Consider the following 22575-nt stretch of genomic DNA (forward strand, 5'->3'; position numbering starts at 1 on the left):
TCTGTGCATTTGATAGGGACAAGATTGATTTTTTTTAATAGGGAAAAAGATTGTGGGAAGATCTGGATGGTATCAAGGAGTGGCAAATAGCCTGGGGTGATCTGGAGGTAACAAAGAAGGGGTCTAGATGGGATTAAGGATAAGAAGTAGCAGAGGTGGTCCAGAGATAACAGACAATGAAAAGCTGGGCTAGGTCAGAGGTAACAGAGAATTGAAGGTTGAGCAGGGACCTCCACAATGAAAGTGATGGGGACAGGATATGGACCCCTAAAAGGAAAAGACCATGTCTTCAGGACCTGGACCCTAAAGCCCCTGAATCCAAGCCATATGCCCAGTCAAGGTGATATGATGGTCACAGCTTTTGATCATGTTTTAACTAAGCACACGACCCAAGGACAGCAGACAAGAAACAAGATCCCAACATAAACCAAAATATTCATAGAAGCATTCTTTATGGTATCAACTAAACACAAAGTAGACACCCACCATCTACATATACAGTGTTATATGAATAACATGGAACATTATTGTGCAGTAAAGAATGAAAAACTGAAAAGAACTTACTTTGTGTGAACTGAGGCAATGAAATGTATTGAACCAGAGGAATATAAACGATGAATATAACAGTGCGAATGAAAAGATAACTAAAAGAAAACCGAACCCTGAGTAAACAAAAACAAAACAATAATGATCCTCAAGAACAAATCATGAAACAATACTCTTAGGAGAAAGGTGGGAGACAATGAGTGCAGAATGTTGCCTATGTTGTCATACATGGTTACTGTATCTACTGCTGTTGCTTAACTGTTTTTTCTTTGTTATAATAGAGATATCAGTAGCAGAATGGTGACGCATATCCAGAAACATCAGCGATGTAAAAGCAAAAAGAGTCAATGAGAATCTTTTTAAATTAAAAAAAAAAATCATTAGTGGTTCATTGAATAGTTTGTTTGGTTGTATTTATCAAAGATTCCTCTTGTATAATCTTTTTTTTTTAAGCAATCGGGGTTAAGTAACTTGCTCAAGGTTACACCACCAGTTATTTCTGGGTGTGGTGCTAAGTATCTGAGCCCGGATCCGATCCCCAGGTCATCCCGACACTGGAGCTGGTGCTCTTACTCGCTGTGCTGCCTGGCCACCCCCCTCTTGTATAATCTTAACACATCCATGAGAAACTTGTTGGAGATGAGTTATTAAGACTTTTCCTCTGAGTAAAAATATTTTTGCTAGTCAACCCAAAATAAATACAGTGAAGTCTTATATGCGCTATACCTTCCAGTGTTTTGTTGTGTGCCTGTGAAGTAGTGCAGGGAATTATTTTCAGAAATCCATCTGTTCCCTTCTCATGTTTTCATCAAGGATACCTTGAACATATATGTAAAATATTCTCATAAGTAATTTTTAAAGATGAGAAAGTTTCTCGGTTATTAATGTTTTGTGTGCATGTGTGTGTGTTTTAACTCATTCTTTTGCTATTTTCTCCTCCTCCTTAAGGGATACTTGAAAGCTGTTAAAAAAAAATAAAAAGGGTTATTTTCAACAAGTATTTCCCTGTACTTGGTCTGGTCCAGTCACTCTTTCAAGAACTGTTTTAAGTGCACTTTCTATTCCTTTGACCAGCAGTAAGAGATTGAGGTAATGAATTTGAATGCAGTAGATTCTCTGCCACTGATAATGAAATAAATTATTCTAGAAAATATTAACAATTTGTTCCATTATCAGTCACTTTTTTTAACTTCCAATGAGTTCCATCTTTGACCTTCATTGGTTCAGTTGGATCTCATGCCAAGCTGCTTGCAAAATTGTTTTTTCCTTCTTCTGTTTTTCATTGTTTTACAAGGTAATGTTGCTCATAGTATCTTACTGTCTTCTTCAGTTTTGTGTCCTAACCCATTATTGTCCTCTTTATGAGGATCAAGTGTCCGATGTCTAATCTTGTTTCTGGGATCTTTTAGCCTTCTTATTGTGGCAAGTGTTAAACTTTGTAGGAAATGAAAGTCAGTGATCTTTGCCTTTTTCTGTTTCCCATTTTTTTGTCATCAATTACTTACCTCGAATAGGTCATATTTAAGCCATCACAAATGTTTCCAGTCTTCTCATATTAGTCTTCTTATGTTTTAAATTTATTTTTATTCTGAATTTAAAGACCAAATGAAATCTTTATTTCCATGTATGTGGAAATAAAGATTGTATATACATATATGTCAGAAAAAGAAGATTGTCCATAAAACTGTAGGTCTTTATTAGGTACAGCTTGCTATAATACCTAACATGTATTATATGTTTTATAAATGTTTATTGAATGGCTGATTGAAATTCAACCCATGGCTTTCAAAGCTAATTTATCTATTCTTCTTTCTGTTCTGTTCTCTGCATTATTTTCAAAAGATGGCTCAATGATCCTCCTCTCTCTCTCTCTCTCTCTCTCTCTCCTATCTTTTCCCTATTCTTCTCAATCTCTTGTTCATTCTTGCTGGAAAAGAAAAACAAATCCCTTATAATAAATAAATATAGTAAAGCAAAACAAATCTCTACTTTATTTAGCCTCTCTCCCAATTAGATGTTGCTTTGGATCTTTGTTTTAATTGATAGTCAGATTACAGACACCTGATTCTGATGTGATTCATACCAGTAACCAATTGTTTCAAGTTTCTTAAGAGAGTCACTTTCACTTTTGTTTTTTGTTGTTATTGTTTTTTTATGCCTAGGTTTTCTAACTTTTCTGGGAGAAAGTGTTCATGATACACAGGTGTGAGGCTGCAAAGAGTTAGCCCATCTCATTTTTCAGATGAGTCATGTTGTCATCTCCCTTATGTCCACCTTCACTTTTAAGTCATAGAACCTCCAAGTATATATTAACTTGATAATATATGAATACATGAATGAAAACTATACACACACACACACACACACATATATATATACATATAAATTCTTCATCCTCTGCTCTACATGATGATGAGTAACCCCACTTTCCCTAACTGCTACTTCTCTGTATCCTTCAATAGTTCTGCATCCTTTCCTGGATCCCTTAATCTGGGGGACATCTCCTTAAGTTTTATCTTTCTGTATACTTTTTTCTTGGCAATCTTGATTTACAACTGTGGCTTCAAGAACTGCGTTTATGTAGATGATTGTCAAATTGTCCTCTTCAATTTCAACCTCTCTTTTGAGTTCCTTCCATACCAACACCTCCAACTGCTGACAAGTCACTTGTACCTGGATGCCTCACAAGAATCTCAAATTTAGTAGTCCCAGATTAATTCAGGTCCACAGATATTTATGAAATGTATATTATATACAAGGCACTAAGTTAGGTGCTGTCCTCAAGGTGGTTATATCTGCAAGGAGGGGGATGAGGAGATACATGTTATATAGGTAAGTATACAAGTAATTTGAAGAGTACTAAGGGCAGGGAGGATGAGGAAGACTTCCAGAAGGAGGTAGCAAATGAATTGAACCTTCAAAGATTAGAATGCTGAGAGCAATATTCAAGAAGGAGGTGCATTTCAGGTTTGGGAAATGGCTTTTGTGAATGCAAAGAAACAGAGGTGGGAGATGGAAGATTAGATTCTTGTTGCAGCTAATAGAAGCAGTTAGACTGAAACAGTTAATGTTTGAAAGGGAGTAATAGAAAATAAGACTGGAGGGGCAGGTAGGAGACTTATCTGGGAAAGGCCTTAAATTTCAAGTTAAAGAGTTTGCATTTCCAGAAGGAAATTAGTGAGGAAGGGAAAACGTTAAAATCTGTGACTTTAAAATATTTTTTTTGACAGCTGTATGGGAGAACTGATGAGTGAGGGGAGAAAGTGAAGCTAAAACCAATTAGGAGACTACTAGGCAAAAGATGATCAGGGCCTGACCTAGGTTGGTGGCTCCATGAATGGACAGAGAATATAACATGTTGGGGACGGAGAACTAAATCAAAGAAGATACAGAAATTAAGTGACTGGGAAGACAGTGGTGCTCTCAAAAGAAATAAGGAAGCTTGGAAGATGAGTGGATTTAGGAGGAAAGATAAATACTTAGATTTACTGATAGCACATCTATTCCTAAGTTCCCAGGCTCCCATATTCATAAGATTGTTATAAATTCTTCCATCTCTCTCCACTTTAGTTCAGGCATCTGACATCTTTCAACATCTTGTCTATTCTCATTTTCTCCACTGCTACTACCTTAGGCATGGTAGAAGACCAAAAATGTCAATATAGATAAGGTGCTTTGCAAATCTTAAAGGTAGAATGTGTTAGTTATTGTTTATTATTAGTGGATGGAATGCTTCCATATAGCCAGGAAGGACTGGTTCTGAATCTTGCCTCTAATATTTACTGGCTTTGCGATCTTGGTGAAGTCATAACCTCTATAATCATACTTCTTCTCTTTATGAACGTTTATCATTGTTGTCCAGTGGTATCAGTCCTGTCCAACTCTTTATGACTCCATTTGGGGTTTTCTTGTCAAAGATACTGGAGTGGTTTGCCATTTCTTTCTTCAGTTCATTTTTACAGATGAGGAAGCTGAGACAAACAGGGTTCAGTGACTTGCCCAGGGTCACACAACTAGTAAGTGTCTGAGACCAGATTTGAACTCAGGAAGAGAAGTCTTCCTGACTCTATCTCTATCCACTATACCACCATCTAGCTGCCTTATGAGAATAATACCTATATTACCTACCTTATCCACTAAGCCTAATGTATTCCCACTCAAACTTTAAAGCCCAATTTTAATACTACCTTCTCAGCAAAGCCTATCTGATTCCCTCAGATTATTTAAAACTTCATTTCAAGACCTCTCTATATGCTTTTTACTGCTTCTCTCTTTTACCCAAGTTAAGTTAATAGGGTGGTTGTGAGAACCATAAGAGATGATCTGTATTAAGATACTTTGCAAACCAAAAAGCACTATATAAATGCTAAACATAGTTACAATGTAAAAGTGTTGGTTTTATATGTAAATGTGTTTTATCTCCCTACTCCAGGGTAAGCTCCCCCAAGTCACCAGTGTGCTAGGGGACAGCATTTAGCTCTGGGAGGCTCTTGTAAAATAAAGGTGTTATGCTAAAGGAAAATCTGAGATCTCTTACAAGTCTAAATGTATCATCCTATGCTCTGTACTCTGGCAGCTAGGTACGGAAGTGGAGTTAAAAAGACTCATTTTCCAGAGTTCCAATCCAGCCTCAGACATTTACATTCAGCAAGTCACTGAACCCTGTTTGCCTCAGTTTCCTCATCTGTAAGATGAGCTGGATAAGGAAATGACAAAATACTTCAATATCTTTGCAAGTAAACCCAAAATGAGGTTACAGAAGAGTTCCAAAAGGACTGGGGGGAAAAAACGGCTGAACCACAATAACATGCTCCATACTGGGTGGTGATTTAAATGCTGTTAAATTGTTGAATGGGATACCTAAGGATCATAGTTCTAGAACTGAAAGAGACCTGGGAGGTCATCAAGTCTAGTCTCCACATTTTATAGGTAAGAAAGCAGAGACTGGGGAGGGTACTAGACTAACCCAAGGTCAACAAAGGAGAGGCAATATGATCTCTCTGGGGACTTGTTGCACAATGGATTCCTATTCTGGTAGTGTTCTTACTGGTATTAGACGATCAGACAAGTTAAGGGAACTCCTTAACAATAGAAAGATCTCTTAATTCTGAGAGTCCGTGTGGTATAAGATAGGGCTTAGTTTGAAAATAATTAAAGCAATTTAATAATTAATGACCGCAGTGGCCCCCCGGGGAAATAATTTTTCTTCTCTAACACTCAATTTTTTCATTCGTATATTGTTAAAATAATGTTTGTAAAGATTATACTACCTAAGTCACAAAGCTATTGTAAGGAAGATGCTTGTTAAACTTTAAAGCTTTGTAAAGATGCAATTATGATGCTGCTGCTGATTTTATTTTTTATAATTCACAAGATCTGTGTCAGATTTTAAAAAAAAGTACTATATTCCTGCAAACCTCAACTCAATCAAAGTGCTCTTTCTCTGATTCCCCATCTGTTCCTAGAAGTTCAGGGCAGCTGAGAAGGATTAGGGGGAAAAAAACTGTCAAGCGTAAAAGGCGGACAATAATACAATTTTATCCCTCCAGCTCCCAGCCCAATCTCGAAGCTCTCGAATTTGAAGCACTTTTTTCCTCCAGCACGCACACTCACGCTCAGAGCCCAGGGGAGGTAAAGAAAAGACACAATGTAGCTGCGCTTCCCGCCAAGACCACCCCCAGGGCTCTTTCCCCCCCGGCTGCGGAGCGAGAGCAGGAAGTGGGGCTGGGCGCGGCCGAGCCAGGGCGGCGGCGACGGCGGCGACTGCGGCGGCGGGACTACAGCTCCCGAAGTGCTACTCGAGGCGCCGTAGGCCCGAGCCCGGGCCGGGACGGGAAGTTTGGAGTGCCCTTCCTTCCTCTCTCTCTCCCCTTTCCCGGGCCCGTCTCCGGCGGGGCTCCGGGAGTCCCAGAAGCCGCCTTCCTGCTCTCGGCCCCGGGGCTCCCGGAGGGGCCTTTGCATCTTTCAGGGCCTGTGAGCCGGGGCGGGTTCCGGCAGCGGCCGGAGCGGGGGGTTGGGCGAGAGGAAGGGCCGCGATGGAGGTAAGCGGGCCGGAAGACGACCCTTTCCTGTCGCAGCTGCACCAGGTGCAGTGCCCGGTGTGCCAGCAGGCGCTGCCCGCCGCCCACATCAACGCGCACCTGGACAGATGTTTGCTGCTGCACCCGGCCGGCCTCTCGGAGCCCGACGACGACGAGAGCCTCGGCTCTGCCGAGCCTGGGAGGAGGCCGAGCTCACCGCCGCCACCCCCGCCGCCGCCGCTGGGCAGCTGCAAGAGGAGGCGCCTGTCCGGGGGCTCCCTGCGCCTGCCGCCCGCCACCCCGACCGGTGAGAGCAGCGATGGCGAAGCCGACGAGCCGGACGAGCCGGGGCCGCCCGACGGCAGGGACCCCTACGACCGCTGCCCCAGCCCCTGCGCCGGCGCCCACGGCATCCCCGCCTTCGCCCGGGGCCCTGCCGGGAGCCCGCTGCCCCTGCGGAGGAAGGTGTCGGGCAAAAGGCCGGTGGCAGCTGCAGCCTCAGCGTCCGCCGCCTCCTCCTCCTCGGCCGCCGCCGTGTCCGCATCCCAGAGGTGCTGGAAAGAGAGCGAGCGCTCTGAGGACGACGACGATGAAGATGACGACGAGGAGGTGGCGGCGGCTGCCGCAGCAGCAGCCGCGGCGATGGGAGGCGAGGAAGACGACGACGAGGACCGGGAGGACTGGGAGGCCTCGGCGCCCTCCACCGCCGCCTTCCGGGAGAGCGCCGGGCACCTGGGCCCCGGGCGCGCTCAGCCCCGGCCCCCGGCCCGCGAGGAGATCTGGCAGAAGCTGGTGGGCAAGCCTCTGGCCGACAAGATGCGCCCCGCCACGCTGCAGGAGTACATAGGGCAGAACAAGGTGGTGGGCCAGGAGACCCTGCTAAGGTCCCTCCTGGAGTCCAACGAGATCCCCTCCCTCATCCTTTGGGGCCCCCCGGGATGCGGCAAGGTGAGTTGGGGGTCGCCTTCGAGGAGGAGTCGAGCCCTTCCCCCCACCCTTCCTCCATCTCCTTCCTAAGCTTTCATTCTCTCGGTGCCCCAGGACCCATTGTTAGTGCTTTTTAAAATGCCAGAGTTAATACAATGGCTCAGAGGCCTAGGCAGCTGCTTCTAGGAGGGATGCAGAGGTTTTGCCCGAATGGTGCAGAGAATATTTTAGCTCAAAGTCCTGTCTTCCCTTCCTCTTTGGGATGCCCAGTTAGAGGTTTAGAATAGGAAGGACCTTGGAGTTATTCTAGTCCCACCCCCTCACTTTACAAATGAGTCAGACTGGGCACTAAGAGGTTAAATGATTTTTCTCTCCCCGCCAACTAGTTAACGGAAGAAGTGCCGGGATATAAACCCAGTTCCAAAATCTGACTCCAAAGCCTTTATGCTTTCTTTGCATCTGGCTGCTACTGATAATTTCGTAGCTTTCTATTGATATAAGACTTGGGTAGTTACAGTATAAGGTGGCAAGATACTGAAATAGAGCAAATTAATCAGTCAACATTTATTGTGTCCCCTATGTTAGCCACTGTACTAAAGATTGTCCCTGCCCTCTAGGAGCTTGCAATCGTTTCTGATGGAGCATCTTGGCACTAATTTGCCGTTTGGACTCGCAGCTTAAAAACTTGAGGAATAACTCATCGGAAAATACCAGTGCACTATTTCTTCTTGATCGACCCACCCCTTTCAAAACTTGAGATAAAATAACTAGGAGGCACATAGGAATTCATTATAGGAATATTTTGAAATTCTAGGTATACCTTCCATTTGTACAGCTGTTCCTTCATTTTCGTTTCTGTATCTTTTACATATATTATCTTACGTGCTCCTCCCAAAATTGTAAGGTAAAAAGACTTTACAATTTACAAAAGGTACCGTGCCCATGTTACAGAAAATGAAATAGAACCAACCAGAGGGGATGTGATTTGCCAGAAATGACAGAGCTAATGAATTTCAAAGCTAGCATTGGAACCCACATTTTATACCTTTTGGTAAGGTGCTCTATCTGCCTTCCATCCTACCTTTATAAGAAAGAGCCTTCTAACAGCTACAGTTGTCCAGCAATGGAACATGCCATGCATATATGTTAGGTATGAACTGTCTGGGAAACCACAAGTTAAAATTTAAGTAGGGGAGATTTCTCACATCTAGTGGAAGGTTGGATTAGGTGGCTTCTAGAAGTATAGGGACTGAACTTGTGATTTCTTTGGTTTAGGGAACTCCCAGGTGAGCAAACTTCCCCAGATAATGCAGGTGGGTACTTAAATGAAACCTAATACAATACAGAGAAGTTGAACAGATGGCCCACAGTCAGACAACTAGTATGTTTCAGAAATAATACTAGAATTTGAGTCTTTGCTGGCTTTCAGGCTGGCTCTACCCATTAACCCGGACTGCATCTCTTTTAAGATGTTAATCTATTTTAATCAGCCATTTAATTAACTCTTCAAGTGGCCTCCCTTTGTTGGTTCTTCCTAAAACTAGTTTGTGACCTGATTTAAACTTTACTGATTGAAATTACTATTGCTTTGTTGTGTAGGCAGGAAATTTATTAGGACAGCTGTGGACTGCATGGAACCTATGTAAACCAGGCCAGAAGTACACATGAGTCTTAATGGCTCTCTTGGGTGGCAGGCATAAATAAAATAAGACGTCTCCAATGTTATCACTGTCTTCTGGGATCTAGCTTCTCCAATCCCGATTTGCAGCCTGTGTTTGCAACCTGAGTAGGCTTTCTATGGCTTACAACATAGGATGCCATGGAATACCAAATAGGGAGAATCCCTGAGTCATATAGGATAACCTGATGACAGGGTGAATGCCACTGAATCACCTTCCATCTTCCCCTCCCCCTCCCATATTTCCATTTGATATAAAGAGTTGGCATGGAAACATGACCTTATCTTTACATTTGAAATGTCTTTTAACTTTTAACCAAATGGAAGGAAGACTCTAGGTTAAAGCTGGTCAGACATAAGACACAACAGGATGTGTCCTCATTTATGTTAAAACTTAATTGAATTCATTAAACCAAATGTAACATTCATCCTTTTAATTACTTGAGACTATTGTAGGTTCTGTGGAGCTAGCCTTGGAAATAGAGGGATTCATAGCCAAATGTAGCCAGAGACTGGAGGGACTCTGATAAAGTCATTTAACTTCCCAGAGCTCCTGGCAACTTACTTAACATTTTAGGTTGCATAACTGTTGGAGTATTGCTTTGGTAGAAGGACTTTTCTCTGGGGAGTTTATTACACCAATAAATTTATTTAATACACCAATAAAACTCAAATCACAGCCAAAACCAAAATTTACATGAACTTCATTATTACCAGAAAAATGAAAGGTTCATAATCTGATTTTGGAAGCCTCACCTTGCCAACTTGACATCTCCAAATAGGGACTAGAAGGATTTGGACAACATTGCTTGGTTCAAGTCCTACTCTTTGACATGTGACCATAGACTACTCAGCCTCAATATTCCAGGCCACCTTCCAGGTATAAAGTATAGATGAGTTACCAGACTGCATCTGTGGAGGGAATTTCAATCCTGAGAGTTCCCCTTAACTAATGGGTAGACCAGAAGAAAAGTCAGCTTTCCAAGGAAATATTGCCTTCCCAGTTACTTAGTTGAGTATTGTTTTACTTTAGGTTCTACAGAGACAAAATAAATAAGCATCCTTTGCTAACTGATTATTTGCCCAGAGCAAATGGCTATTGGCAAGACCAGAGTAAGCATTTAAAAAGTTGTATGTGGGGTGTTCTTTAATAATACTGTATTAGGGATGCCTCTATTCTTTGAGTTGACAGATGTACTCTCACTAAAAAAAAAAAGAAAATTCTTTCACCCTCACTCTTTTTCTCCTTTTGGCAGAAACAAAGGAAAGAGAGACAAGGGATACAGCAGTACTCGAGTGACTGGGTAGCCCATTCTTTTCTCTCATTTATTACCATATCTGCACTAAACACTACACCCTTCTCTGCCCCCTTTGGAAAGGGGAAGAAACACATCCCTTCCCAACTCTCTTGGTGCCGAGAGTAGGCGTTAGAATTTTTATCAGAAATGGGTGTTTATTGAAATTGAAACCCCTGGCTTTTGTCAGCTGAGGTAAAAACAGCTTATTTTCTAAAGAGGTACCCTGATAAAAGTCGGTGAAGGAGGGAAGTCCTGTCACTGCTGGGATGTTTGATGTCTGTCCTGAGCCAATTATTTTTCAATTCTAAAAACGGATATTTTAGAATGATGTACAACTGCTATTTGTTCCAGCCTACTCAGTATTAAAGCTGTAGCCTTCTAGTCTAAATAAAGTAGGAAGAATTTAGTGACCATTTCAAGATTGCAATGCATACAAGCAATTGCTAAGTGCTAATGTGGCAGTTCTATTTGATACATTTTTTTCTGCTTTAGGGAACAGATTGGAACCAGCTGGGTCTTATTTTGTATTTGGTGCCATTCTTGCATTATATAGATAACATTGTACATATTTACAGCAAGAAAATGGTAAGAGTAATTGGTACCATTACTTGTAATGTGCTGCAATCTTACTAGGATTCAGGGCCCATTTTTTTTTAGGATAGATGAGTTAATTACTAAACTACTTATGAACTTGATCTTGTCACCAAACATCTCTTAATTTAAATTTTTTTTCTAAACATTTTGGGATTCTACAAACACATTAGCCTATTCATTTCCCTTTTCAAATGCAAAGGTACCTTAATAATTAAATAGGATCCAAAAGTGACAGCGTGGAGGCAAATTTGTTTCCTTTTAATTTTTTTGTTGTTCTAGATTGATATTTGTGCTTTCATTGAGGGTTCTCCTGACACTGAAATTGCCCTTTGTGATTTCTTTCCCCCTCCTTGCTCCCTTCCCTGTGTCACATAGCTAGTATGTGTCAGAGGCAGGATTTGAATCCAAGGTTTCTTGACTCTGGCTTTCTGTCCACTGTACCAGATTGCCTCCCAACTAGATCCTTGCAAAAAGAAAAGATTGGAAGGGTATACAAGTAATGTTTCATCTTAATATAAACTCCCCCAACCACCTCCTGCCCCTACTTCAGTTCCATGTTTGCCATTCTTTCCTTAGCAATTCCATGTAGGGTAAAAGGTCTGTGGTCTGGAAGATGTCACAGGTATGCAAAAGAAGTCACCTCACTAGCCTGGACTAGAAGGCCAGGAACCTAGTTTTTGGCAACCAGGGTGATTGAGAAAGTAGGATTTTCTGTTAAACATCTTTCGCTGTGCCACATTTTTTACTTTTTAAAAACTTAAGACTTATTTATTGGGAACGGAAAACAGAAGTATGATTTTATTGGTTGAGAAAATTCCCTCAACCAATGCATATTGGACTTGCTTTGCTACTTCTAGTCTTAGAGAGTTGCCTGGGGACTCTGAGGAATTAAATGGTTTGCCCACAATATATATCAGAGAAGGGATTTGATCCAAGTCTTCCTCATTGAGGCCTATCCTTTGAACTGCACCTTTATTTTTTTTTTTTAATATTGAGCCTTCATTTTAACAATTTCTTACTTGGCATCTTATCTCCTGAATTAGCTACTGTGTATATAGATCAATTCAAACCTACAGATAACTTTTTGTTTTACTGTAATTCTGAATATCTTTTCCATTGCTTTCCCTTCCTGACTTAATTTCTTTCTATTGGAGACTGAGAGTAGGGGGATAGACTGTGGAGTGGGGTGGAGTGATGCTTTCCAGAAGGCTTGCCCTTAAAGGTTCTCATGGATTACCGCTGAAATGAATGGTCTTATACTGGTGCCCTCACATGGTAAAGAAAAGTTGTATTGCATTGACTTCTGTTAGGAACAGTACCCTGTGAAATAAAACTAAGGAAGAAGTGAGCTCAATGGGAATATGCCAGGCAAATGGCTTTGGGAGGGATACTGCTTGATGGGATGGCAGGTGACTGACCATTAGTCATAACATATGTGGTTTGGTAAGCTGGGTTCCCAAGGTCAGGGGATGTGGTAGAAAAGTAGTAGAGGCTGTATTTGAAGACTAAGTTTTAAACTCCTTAGAACACTCCTTTAAGGTCTAGGTTGCTGTTAACAACAAGGATGAGATTTTGCCTTCCTGAAATAATTTCCATCTTCCTTCTTCAGCCTAGACTTATCTGCCTATATCTTTTAATAATGGCAGACTTAGCTGGTATTACTTCTTTGCTTTTGAAAGAAGGGAATTGAAAAAAATTCTTTGTTCTGATGGATGGCTCTGGGAGAGGAAAGGAGGGGATACAAGAGGAAATTTAGACAATATAAAGATGATTTCAATTAAAACTTATTTAAAAAAAGAAGAAAGGTAATTGTAGACATTTAGATTTGAAATACAGTCACATAAGTGACTAAATGGTATGGTCTAGCTATAGAAAATTTACAAGTTTCATCTAAACCTCTGTTTCCCTATCTGTTAAACAGGAGATAGGAAAGAAGTAGACGTAGAAACTCTTAAGTTACATCCAGTCCTATGATACAGTGACCTTTATTTGCTCTCTTGTATCTTTTCCCTTGTTTCTGCCATAAGGAGAAATAGGGTGGGGGTGGGAGAATTTTCTTTTTTTTTTCTATAGTGAGATAGTACAGCTGTCACCCAATGCTAAATCAGGCCATTGGCTCTTTTTACAGGGATATCAAAGATTCTACAGGCCTAGAAAGGGGAGGTAGGAAGAAGAGGATTCAGTCAGGAAGAGATTTAGTTGCTTTCCTGTTTCATTTCACCTGATTTCTTTAGGGGAGGGAAGGGTGAAAAGGCTGTTTGGGCATTTGAAATTATCATACTGCTAAATTCCTTTTTAAAGTGTAGGGTCAGCTAAATTGTTCTGGCCCGCCTTTCCGGGTTGTCTAATTCAGCAAGTGCTTCTTCTCTGTGTTGACCCAGTGTCTTCAGGTTTCTGTGCTTGTCATCTTTTTCAGACCACCTTGGCATATATCATAGCCAACAACAGCAAGAAAAATAGCATGAGGTTTGTGACTCTTTCTGCAACAAGTGCCAAGACAAGTGACGTCCGAGATGTCATAAAACAAGCCCAAAATGAAAAGAACTTCTTCAAAAGGAAAACCATCCTCTTTATCGATGAGATTCATCGTTTCAATAAATCTCAACAGGTACTTAATGCCTTTCCCTCTTTCTCAGGGTGACCCTGAGAATTACATATGAAAGAACTTAGATGAGTCAACACCTTTGAAGGGACATAGAAGGTGCTACACAAATTCAAGGTAATGCACATGTCAGGGTACAGTGGAGTTTGAAGTACCTAGATTTAAATCCCAGCTCAGCCACTTATCATTTGCGAAAACCTTGAGCAAGATGTTGACCCTGGGCCCTGGTGCCTCATCTATAAAATGAGGGCTTGGACTAGATGACTTTTATTTGTACCTTCCAGCTGTAAACCTATTATCTTTTTACTTCAGACAAGAAATATAAAACATATTTATCCAAAAACTTTTAAAAGGTGCAAATTTTTCCACCCCTTCAGAATGTTTTGTTTTACTGACTTGGGAATGGTTTCTCTACCTGGGAATTGAAATACTTAACAAATTGGTGCAGTATCAAGAGTAGAGAAGACTAGGTTAGACCAGTTTTCCATTCTGTAGGACTTCTAATTTATACTTTGATTTGTCTTTTTTTGGAAGCATTATAATTATTTTTTCCTTTAATGTAAAGTAGAACTTGTATTTTTGTTCCTGAAGGGTCCACATTTCTTCCCTCTGATTCCACTTTTTCTTATTAAGATAACATCTCAAAGGTCAGATATTTGGATCTTTATTATTAACTTGCCTGGTTTTCTGAAATAAAAATGAAGCTAGGTATCACTTAGGTATTAAATGTATCTGTGGATTTTGGAATCTTCCCCAATTAAAGCTGAATAAAAAATTTTATGGTTGAGGATTTTTTTTCTTGAATATTTTTTATTTCAATACTTTATCCAGGGGTAGAAATTTTAAATTCAAACTGAAAGCTGCTCTCTAAGTAGACTTTGTGTTACCACTTGCAAAATGAAACAAAAGCAGTCTTGGGCTTGGAATGCTGATTGGCTAAATTTTCTTATTTATAATCTTTTTTGAAAGGTTTGCGCCTTGCAGTACATTTTTGTAGGGAATTCTGGATGCAGAAATCTTTTCCACCTATGCATATTAGCAATTCATCTGTAATTTGTAATCTTGAGCAAATTGGCAGGGGCACTGAGGAAATTAAGCGGCTTGCCCAGTAGGTGTCAGAGGCAGAACTAGAACCCATCTTTTTCTGACTTCAAGGCTGTCCTGTTCATTATATTTTACTGCCTCTCCGTTTATGAAATGGCCCATAACAATTACATAGCCCACAAGAGTTTTTGGAGGGACAATAACATGGTTAAATAGGTTGCAAAGGGGGAAAATTTTTTGAATATTAGTGAAAGATTTTTTTTTCATATTCATATTCTTGGGGGGAGAAATAGAGTGAAGGTTCTGATATTAACCTCATCCAGTTCAGCCTTGTTCAGGGTGGGGTGGGAGGATATAAGGGTAGTAGTTAGGGAGGAAGATTATTGATACAGAGAAAAGTAACATTTATGTCAGAACTAGATTCGAATTCCACATACATTAGTTTTGCTATTGTCAGAGGTTGTCAGAGGACAAGCTCATACATTTGGTGATTCAGAAAGTATTCTTTTGAACTCAAACAAGGGCCCAACTCACCAAAATATTGGTACGCATGTTCATTTCACTAAGTAGAGAGTGATGCACTTAAACCCCAAACACAGAAACTGAAAAACAGGTGGTGGCAACTAACTCACATAGGTTTTTGCAGGTTGTCATTAACTGGAATCAGTTTCTTCTGCTTTCCTCCCATGGCTAGGACACTTTCCTTCCTCACGTGGAGTGCGGGACGGTGACCCTGATTGGAGCCACTACGGAAAACCCTTCCTTCCAGGTCAATGCTGCGCTTCTCAGTCGGTGCCGGGTGATTGTCCTGGAGAAGCTCTCAGCAGAAGCAATGAAAACAATTTTAATGCGAGCAGTCAGCTCCTTGGGGCTCCGGGTGCTGGACCAAGGCAGGCCCACGGACTCTGTGAGCCACGGCAACAGCAGCAGCTGCAGCAGCAGCACTTCTGAGTAAGTTGACTATGAGCTGTGGCAGAACACAAGGAATCTCTTGGCAGGTGGCCAGAGAGGGTGGGGACAGAGGAGACGAAAATAAAAGGAGCCCTGGGGAAGGAGCAAGGGATATAAAGTTGTCCTGACTAGTATCTGCAGAAAATAATCCCCTTCTCTGGATCAGGATGCAGTTTTATAATGGGGGTTATAGTGGCTATGTCTGTAACTCTCATGGGTCAGTGACAAGGCCTTGGCACTTACTCTTTGCTGTGATTGACTATGCCTCTGTCACAGGGTCATAGGAGGAAAGTGCTTTGTAAAGCATAAAGCTTACTATAAATGGGAGCTGCTATTATTAATATTATCAATTACAGTAATAACGATGGTGATGATAATAGAAACATTTGGTTATTTGATTCCTAAAATGCTTTAGAGAAGATTGTAAAAAACTTTAGTGCTCCATCAGGAAAAGCAATAAAATTAGTAAAAGTTTTTTATTTATTAAGCCCCTACTATGTGCAAGCCAGTTTGCCATCATCTGGGAAGATGAACAAAAAGGAGCTTACTGCATTCTGTGGGGAGAACACAATGTGTACGTGGAGAAGTATAATACCAGGGGGGCATTGTAAGGCCAAAATAAGGATCCAGACCAAGTGCAGGTGGGAAACTTGATGGGGGAGAGGACACTTTGAGCTGAGGGAATCTGGATTTATTTTTTAGAAATGCTTCAGTGTGTCCATGTATTGTGTATGAATAGAGGACATGTAGAAAGAGAAAGATTTTCACAATAGAGTGGATCAGTGTTTCCCAAACTCATTTGGGAATTTAGAATATATTGGTAGAACTAACAAATGTTACTCACTTGGGGTGTGAATGGATAGCTCTGGAGTGTGATGTTTTGGGAGATCTCAGAGTTTGAAAGGCCTCACACTGGGGGAAAGACAGTGATGTAGCTCTGAGGCCCAAGTTTTAGGTCAGGATCCCTAGACTCAGCTGCCAGATGTCCCTATGTTCTTTTTTTTTTTTTTTGCTTTTTGGAGGGGGCAAGGTAGGGCAATTGGGGTTAAGTGACTTGCCCGAGATCACGCAGCTAATTTTGTGTTAAGTGTCTGAGGCTGGATTTGAACTCACATCCTCCTGACTCCAGGGCCAATGCTCTATTCACCTAGCCCCCCAGTACCTATGTTCTTGCAGGAAAATGGAGACCACACTCACCCACTATGATCATGTTCTTCAGTTCTTCTCAAGATAGCCCTTCTCTCTGAGTAGGAAGTATTCCATCAGAACTAGCATTTAAATGTTTTCTTGGAATATTCTATGGAATACCAGGGTTTACTAGTTCAAAATTTGTGAAATACACTGTATAGCTTAGGTGCAATTTAGAAAGAAGAGGTCCTTAAGATTTTTTAAGACCTTTTTTTTTATTTATTCTAATTTCTTGTCATTCGAGAATTTGCTCTTTGAAAAAAGATAAATACATTAAAATGAAAGTTCTACTAAACATAATTTACAAATGTATTTTTATTCTTTGAATGAATCCTCCTAAGAGTCAGATGGAAATTCATGACCATAAAGGAATTTCAATTAAAAATGAAATTTTGGAGAACATTCCTTTTTAAAAAAAAATTTTTTTAAACACAGACAGCCTTCAGTTTCCTAAATCCTCATTACTTTTTGAGTTTGTAATATAAGCAGTGTGTATTGGGAATTTTAAGTTGGATTACACAGTTTAGAGAGTTTCCTCTTTGTTAATACGTGTGGTCTCCTTTAAGCCACCATATCACATACAGTTTACTCGTGTGTCATTTGAAAAAGTGTAGTGGAATATAATCTGGGCCTAGGAAGAGGTTAATGCTGCTTGGTCTGTGTACCCACACAGCTGTGTTAGCGGCTGCCCCCTGGCTAAATTTTGGAGACTCTCCTTTCTGTAGGGATTAAAGTACAAGGCATAGTTTCAGGCTCCACTTGTTTGGGGTTTGGGTTTCGCCAGTCTCTCTATGTCCCTGACTTCCCCCACTTGCTGTGTCAGATCTAAGAATTATGCCTTGCTTAATGAAAGACTTGAAACATTTTTGGCCCGTTGACCATAGGAAGGATAAGGTAGGTTCATTTCAGAATGGAACTGTAATAGGATATTGACCAAGCTGTGAGCAAGAAATGTATTCAAACATTTTAGTATCCTTATTTACACTAATATTTAAGGGCCCACAAGGTGCTAGCTAACTGGGCATAAAAGGTGAAATGAGTTTATATGTATTACCTTGATGGTTGTCATATTAGCTTATCAAAAGTTTGGTCTGGTGAGTGCTATCTCCTAGCATCTGGTGTAACTTTTCTTTCTAACTTCATAGCTATGGGGAATTGTTTTGAGTTGTTGACACTTTCCCATTTTTTTTCTTACAAGTTTTAAGTCAGGTTAGAATTCACTATCTTACCATAAGATTTGGCTTATATTCCAAAGGGTGTGGGGAAGTAGTTGACATAAGATATCCTTCCAGTATGTATAGATTCAAGATTATTTGTGACTGACCAGACAGACCCTGTAGGGAAACATTTTATTGTCTGTGAACAAGAGAGTCAAATGAAGGCCAAGAGAATTCCTAAAAATGAAGAGAAACCATTACAATTCCTTTTGGAAATAAAAAAGAAAGCCCACAAATAGTACTTAGGCTCTTGCTGCTAATGGGATCATTTACAAAGTAGCTATCATCCACAGCTGATTCTCTTCCACCAATATCATTGCCAACAACTTAGAATTAATTAAATCCATATTATGATTTCTTTCCTTCCTGTTCACTATGTTTCTAAGTTCACTATGGTTTCTAAGCTATACCTTGGAAAACTCTCATTAGGAGAGAAATGAAAGTAATTGGTTTCTGACCATTAATAGTCAACTCGGGATGGCCATGGTTGGCCAGTTCCTAAATTATCTAGGATCTTGAACATTTTGAATTCATTTATTGGTGATGATGCTAATAACTCACATTTATAGCACCCTAATGTTTACAAAGCATTTTCCTCACAATCTGTTGTTTCATTTCTTACAAGAAGTGTGTAGGGGAAATAAGAAGATTAAACTCATATCAATTAACTGCTTCTATATAACTACTGTGGGCTTTTAGTGGTTTTATAATTGTACTGGTATGGGCACTCCCTCCACCAAGGCTGATGTTAACCTCTGCTCACCTCCTTATCCTGTAATTCTTGTCCAGGTTTTACCATAAATCCTTCATAGAGGAAATACCCAATGTGCTGGAGACCTTCCTTTTGTTCTTATAATATCTTGGAGGTACCCATGTATCACTTGCACTGTCCATCTATTGTCTCCTATTCTCATTACATGACCAACCCTACTCCTTCCTTTCCAAAAGGTCATTCATATCCTTAAAAATGTCTTTTTTGCCTCTTCTTAATCACAAGTAATATCCTGCAGCCTGTTGACACCCACTGTTTATCTTTCCATTGCTGTTTCGGGTTACTTGTCATTTAATTCTTTTTGAGATCATTTTGTTCCATAATTCATAGCCACACAGCAGTATTGTGAAAATACTGGTGTTAGAGATGGGCTTTTGCAACATTGTGCAGTTTGTAAAGCACTGTGGGGTTTCCCATAAGGGATTTAGCTTGATCACTACTCACTGGTCAGTTCTGGGACCAATTCACTGTGCATCTATATGTAGTGCCTGCCCTAGATAATTCATATTAACTGATACTTTTTCTACTACATGCCATAGTAAAATAGTATTTTAAGGTTGATGGAGTATCCCACCACTGCCGTGCCTTTCCTCACCCCCCCCGACCCCGCCCCAAAGCAATATTTGGTAGATAATACAAACATAACAATTTTCAAATTAGGAAACAGACTCAGAGGCTGTCGGTGTCTTGCCCATGTAAACACCCTTATGAACTCAGGACTTGTGACTCCCAAATTAAATGCTTTCTTAGTGTGACCAGTATGTTAATCTGCTTTGTTTTTTTTGTTTCGTTGTGGATGATTCAGTTTCTTTTCCACTGCTGTGGTTTGAATGAAGTAGATTTTTAGTGTGTTTCCATACAGTGTCATCTAGAAATCCTTGTTTATAGGAAGCCATTTTGTTTAGATTTTATGGTGGTCATATTCTATGACAGAGGCAATTAATTTAGGTAAAAGTCTTCTTGTATTTAGGTGCTTTAGAAAGTGCCATGGGATGCGGTTTAGGTTAGGAGATTATTTTTGGATTACTTTTGGAAGTGGAGGGCTGTTTATGGTCTTAGACATATTGTCCAGACCAGGGGTGGGGAACTTGTAGCCTTGAGGCCACATTTGACCTGCTAGGTCCTCAAGTGTAGCCCTTTGACTGAATCCAAACTTCACAGAAAAATCCCCTTAATAAAAGGATTTGTTTTGTAAAACTTGGACTCTGTCAAAAGGCCACACCCAAGGACTTAGAAGGCTCCATGTGGCCTCAAGGCCACAGGTTCCCCACCCCTGATCCAAACTATGACATGCATTTGGCTGGCCCATCCACTAAGTAGTCTCTTGGATGGAGGGTGTGTTGGTCTTGGAGTCAGGGAGACCCAGGTTTGGATCCCATGTTAGGCACATTCTAGCTGTGTGACCCTGAATAAGTCACTCCTTTCTGGGTTTCATTTTCCTTTCCTATAAAATGAAGGAATTGGACTTGATGGCCTAGAAGTTCCCTTCCTGTTCTAATCTATAATCCTATAATGATTCTGTGATCTAGGACAGATAACTACAGATGGACCTGGAGCTATGCCCAGAGTTCAAGAGGCAGAAGAGTAGTCTGGATTGCATTTGGGAACTTGCAAACTGCTTTTTAACAGGCCTAAGCCAGAGAAACTTGCCTCACTCCTTCCCAACTTCCTTTTTTCCCCTTCCTTTCCTCTCCTTTACCTCCTCCCTGCCTTCCTCCCTTCTTTCCTTTTTGTTTATTCCATTTGTAATTTTTATACTATTCATTTTCTGATATATCCCACACCCTTCCCAAAGAATTTCTTCCTCACAGTATGGAGGATTAGTTAAGCAAAACCTTCTGACACAGCAGCCGAAGAAGTCATGCATGCAGCTTTCTGCACCTATAGAGCCTCACCTCCTCCCTGCCTCATTTGTTCTTAGAGGCACCTATCTTTTCAAGACAGGTGTTCTCTGTGTATGGTTAAAAATATAGGACACAGAGTCAGAATTGAAGAAATGCATAGGGAGAGCAAGTACTGGATGCAGTAGAGTTCCAGTTACTATGTGCACTCAAGGACAGAAGCAAGGGGTATGATAAAGGAAATAAATGTGTGATTGGAAAAGGAGTTGGGCCAGTCTTGTGTGGTGAGAGTAAAGGATGACATGTATACATGGGCTATACTGGTACCCAAAATGTGTAAGAAGACTGAGGCAGGCCTCCTGCATTTGGCCATGTCCTTAATGAACAAGAATCATGGATTATGAGAAGGCATTAATGGATTGTGAGTTACATGGATTGAGGGAGTATTTACATTGATGAGATCACACACAGGTCCTGTGAAGCATCCATGAACTACTTTCTGACCCTGTTGCCATGGGTAACTTGAGAGTTGATAATACTTTCGTTTGCTTATTTGAGGTAAAAAGTCTTACTTTCATTAATGTTGGCAAGGTCTATTCTTAAATGCTTTTTTGACTAGCCTATAGTGGGGGACTTTAGAGGTGGAATGGTCTATACCTAGAGATTATCTAGCTCAACTCTCATTTACAGATGAGGAAATTGAGGTCCAGAGAGTGGCTTGCCCTTTAATGTAGTTGCTGTTTGGTGCTGGAATTGGGTCTAGATTTCAGATCTTTGGGTCACAAATCTAGATACAGAAAGTGCCAACATTTATTAGTGCCATGCATTGTGCTGAGACGGAGTGTACAAATATAAGAAACCCACATTCTAATGGGGAAGACCTGATAGGGGGAAAAGGATGGTATATAACATGACTGGCCAAGCTTCTAGGAAGGTGGTGGGGAAGTCCAGAGAATGAGAAATGGAACTGGTCGTCATCGAGGTCTGGAAGGGACCAGAGAGACCCTCCAGCCTCCCTCCACCACTTATTTCTTAGAGGAGACTAAGGCCTAGAGAAACTTTTGTTTCCAATTTAGTTATATTATAGCAGTAGGTGTTTAGTATTCATCCTGGAGCTTCCTTAACAGAAGCATATTCTTATGTTTGCCACCCAAAAGGATGTTTAAGCCCTTGTCCAGAGAAATGGTGTTATAATAATACTTGTTTAATTTTTGCTTTTATTAATTGTTTAGAATATTTTGTGGATGTGATGAAGAAATAACATTGGGTCAGTTTGTTAAAGAAGCCAGTATCTGAAACTCTTGGTCAGGATAACCTAACCTTGGTCAGGATAGCCTCTGTTATTGTACAGATTTAACCTAATATTAGTAGCTCATATCTGTATGTTGAGTGGAAGAGATGAGGGGTGGGGAGAGAGATCTAGACTTCTATCAGAGAGGGTGTGGTTAGTTAAGTGAAAAAGCATCTCAATCAGAGAAAGACAGAAATCCATACTTCCCAGATTTTTTTTTATCTTCCCTGCAAGAAAGAAGGAAGTGAGAAGGAGACCTTTTTAGATGAGCAGTGCACTAGAAAGGTTTTGATTAGTTTTGAAATCGTGGGTCTAGGTCTCCTATGAAGAGATAAAGAATGGATATCAAGTTAAAATTCAGAGTAATTATAAAAGTTGTGTTTTAAGTTTTTATCCTTGTAGCCATTGGGTAGGATCAGAGTTAGAAAAAATGTGTAGAAGTAGTAAAGGAGCCAGGCACGGCACCTGCCTGTAGTCCTTGCTATGGGAAGTTGACAAATTGTCTGAGGTTAGGAGTTGTGAGCTGTAGTGTGCTGAACCACCAAGTCCATAGTAAACCTCAAACCAGTATGGTGAGTTCCTGAGGGTGTGAAGGGAGGTACCAGG

At 40.7% G+C, this 22575-nt stretch overlaps 2 protein-coding genes across 4 annotated transcripts in view; one reads left to right on the forward strand and one right to left on the reverse strand.

Annotated features, from left to right (window-relative positions):
* MYLK4 (myosin light chain kinase family member 4) overlaps positions 1–15474 on the reverse strand; it is a 153736-nt gene extending 138262 nt beyond the window's left edge. For both annotated transcript variants that reach the window (XM_069103607.1, XM_069103606.1), the window contains exon 1: positions 15342–15474. In XM_069103607.1, coding sequence (XP_068959708.1) covers positions 15342–15397 — 56 coding nt within the window. In that variant the 5' untranslated portion in view covers positions 15398–15474. The remainder of the gene's footprint in view (positions 1–15341) is intronic.
* Positions 6361–22575, forward strand: part of WRNIP1 (WRN helicase interacting protein 1) — a 31170-nt gene continuing 14955 nt past the window's right edge. Inside the window, exons 1-3 of one of the 2 annotated variants that reach the window (XM_069103604.1) lie at positions 6361–7514; positions 13480–13671; positions 15404–15660. In XM_069103604.1, the coding sequence (XP_068959705.1) occupies positions 6582–7514; positions 13480–13671; positions 15404–15660 (1382 nt within the window). In that variant the 5' untranslated portion in view covers positions 6361–6581. The remainder of the gene's footprint in view (positions 7515–13479; positions 13672–15403; positions 15661–22575) is intronic. The other variant, XM_069103605.1, reaches the window with a different exon arrangement.

The sequence above is a fragment of the Petaurus breviceps genome, unplaced genomic scaffold (genome assembly GCF_028583685.1).
Source record: "Petaurus breviceps papuanus isolate PSGF00001 unplaced genomic scaffold, PetGlider_PUasm1.0 582, whole genome shotgun sequence".
In the NCBI taxonomy this organism is placed as follows: Eukaryota; Metazoa; Chordata; class Mammalia; order Diprotodontia; family Petauridae; genus Petaurus; species Petaurus breviceps.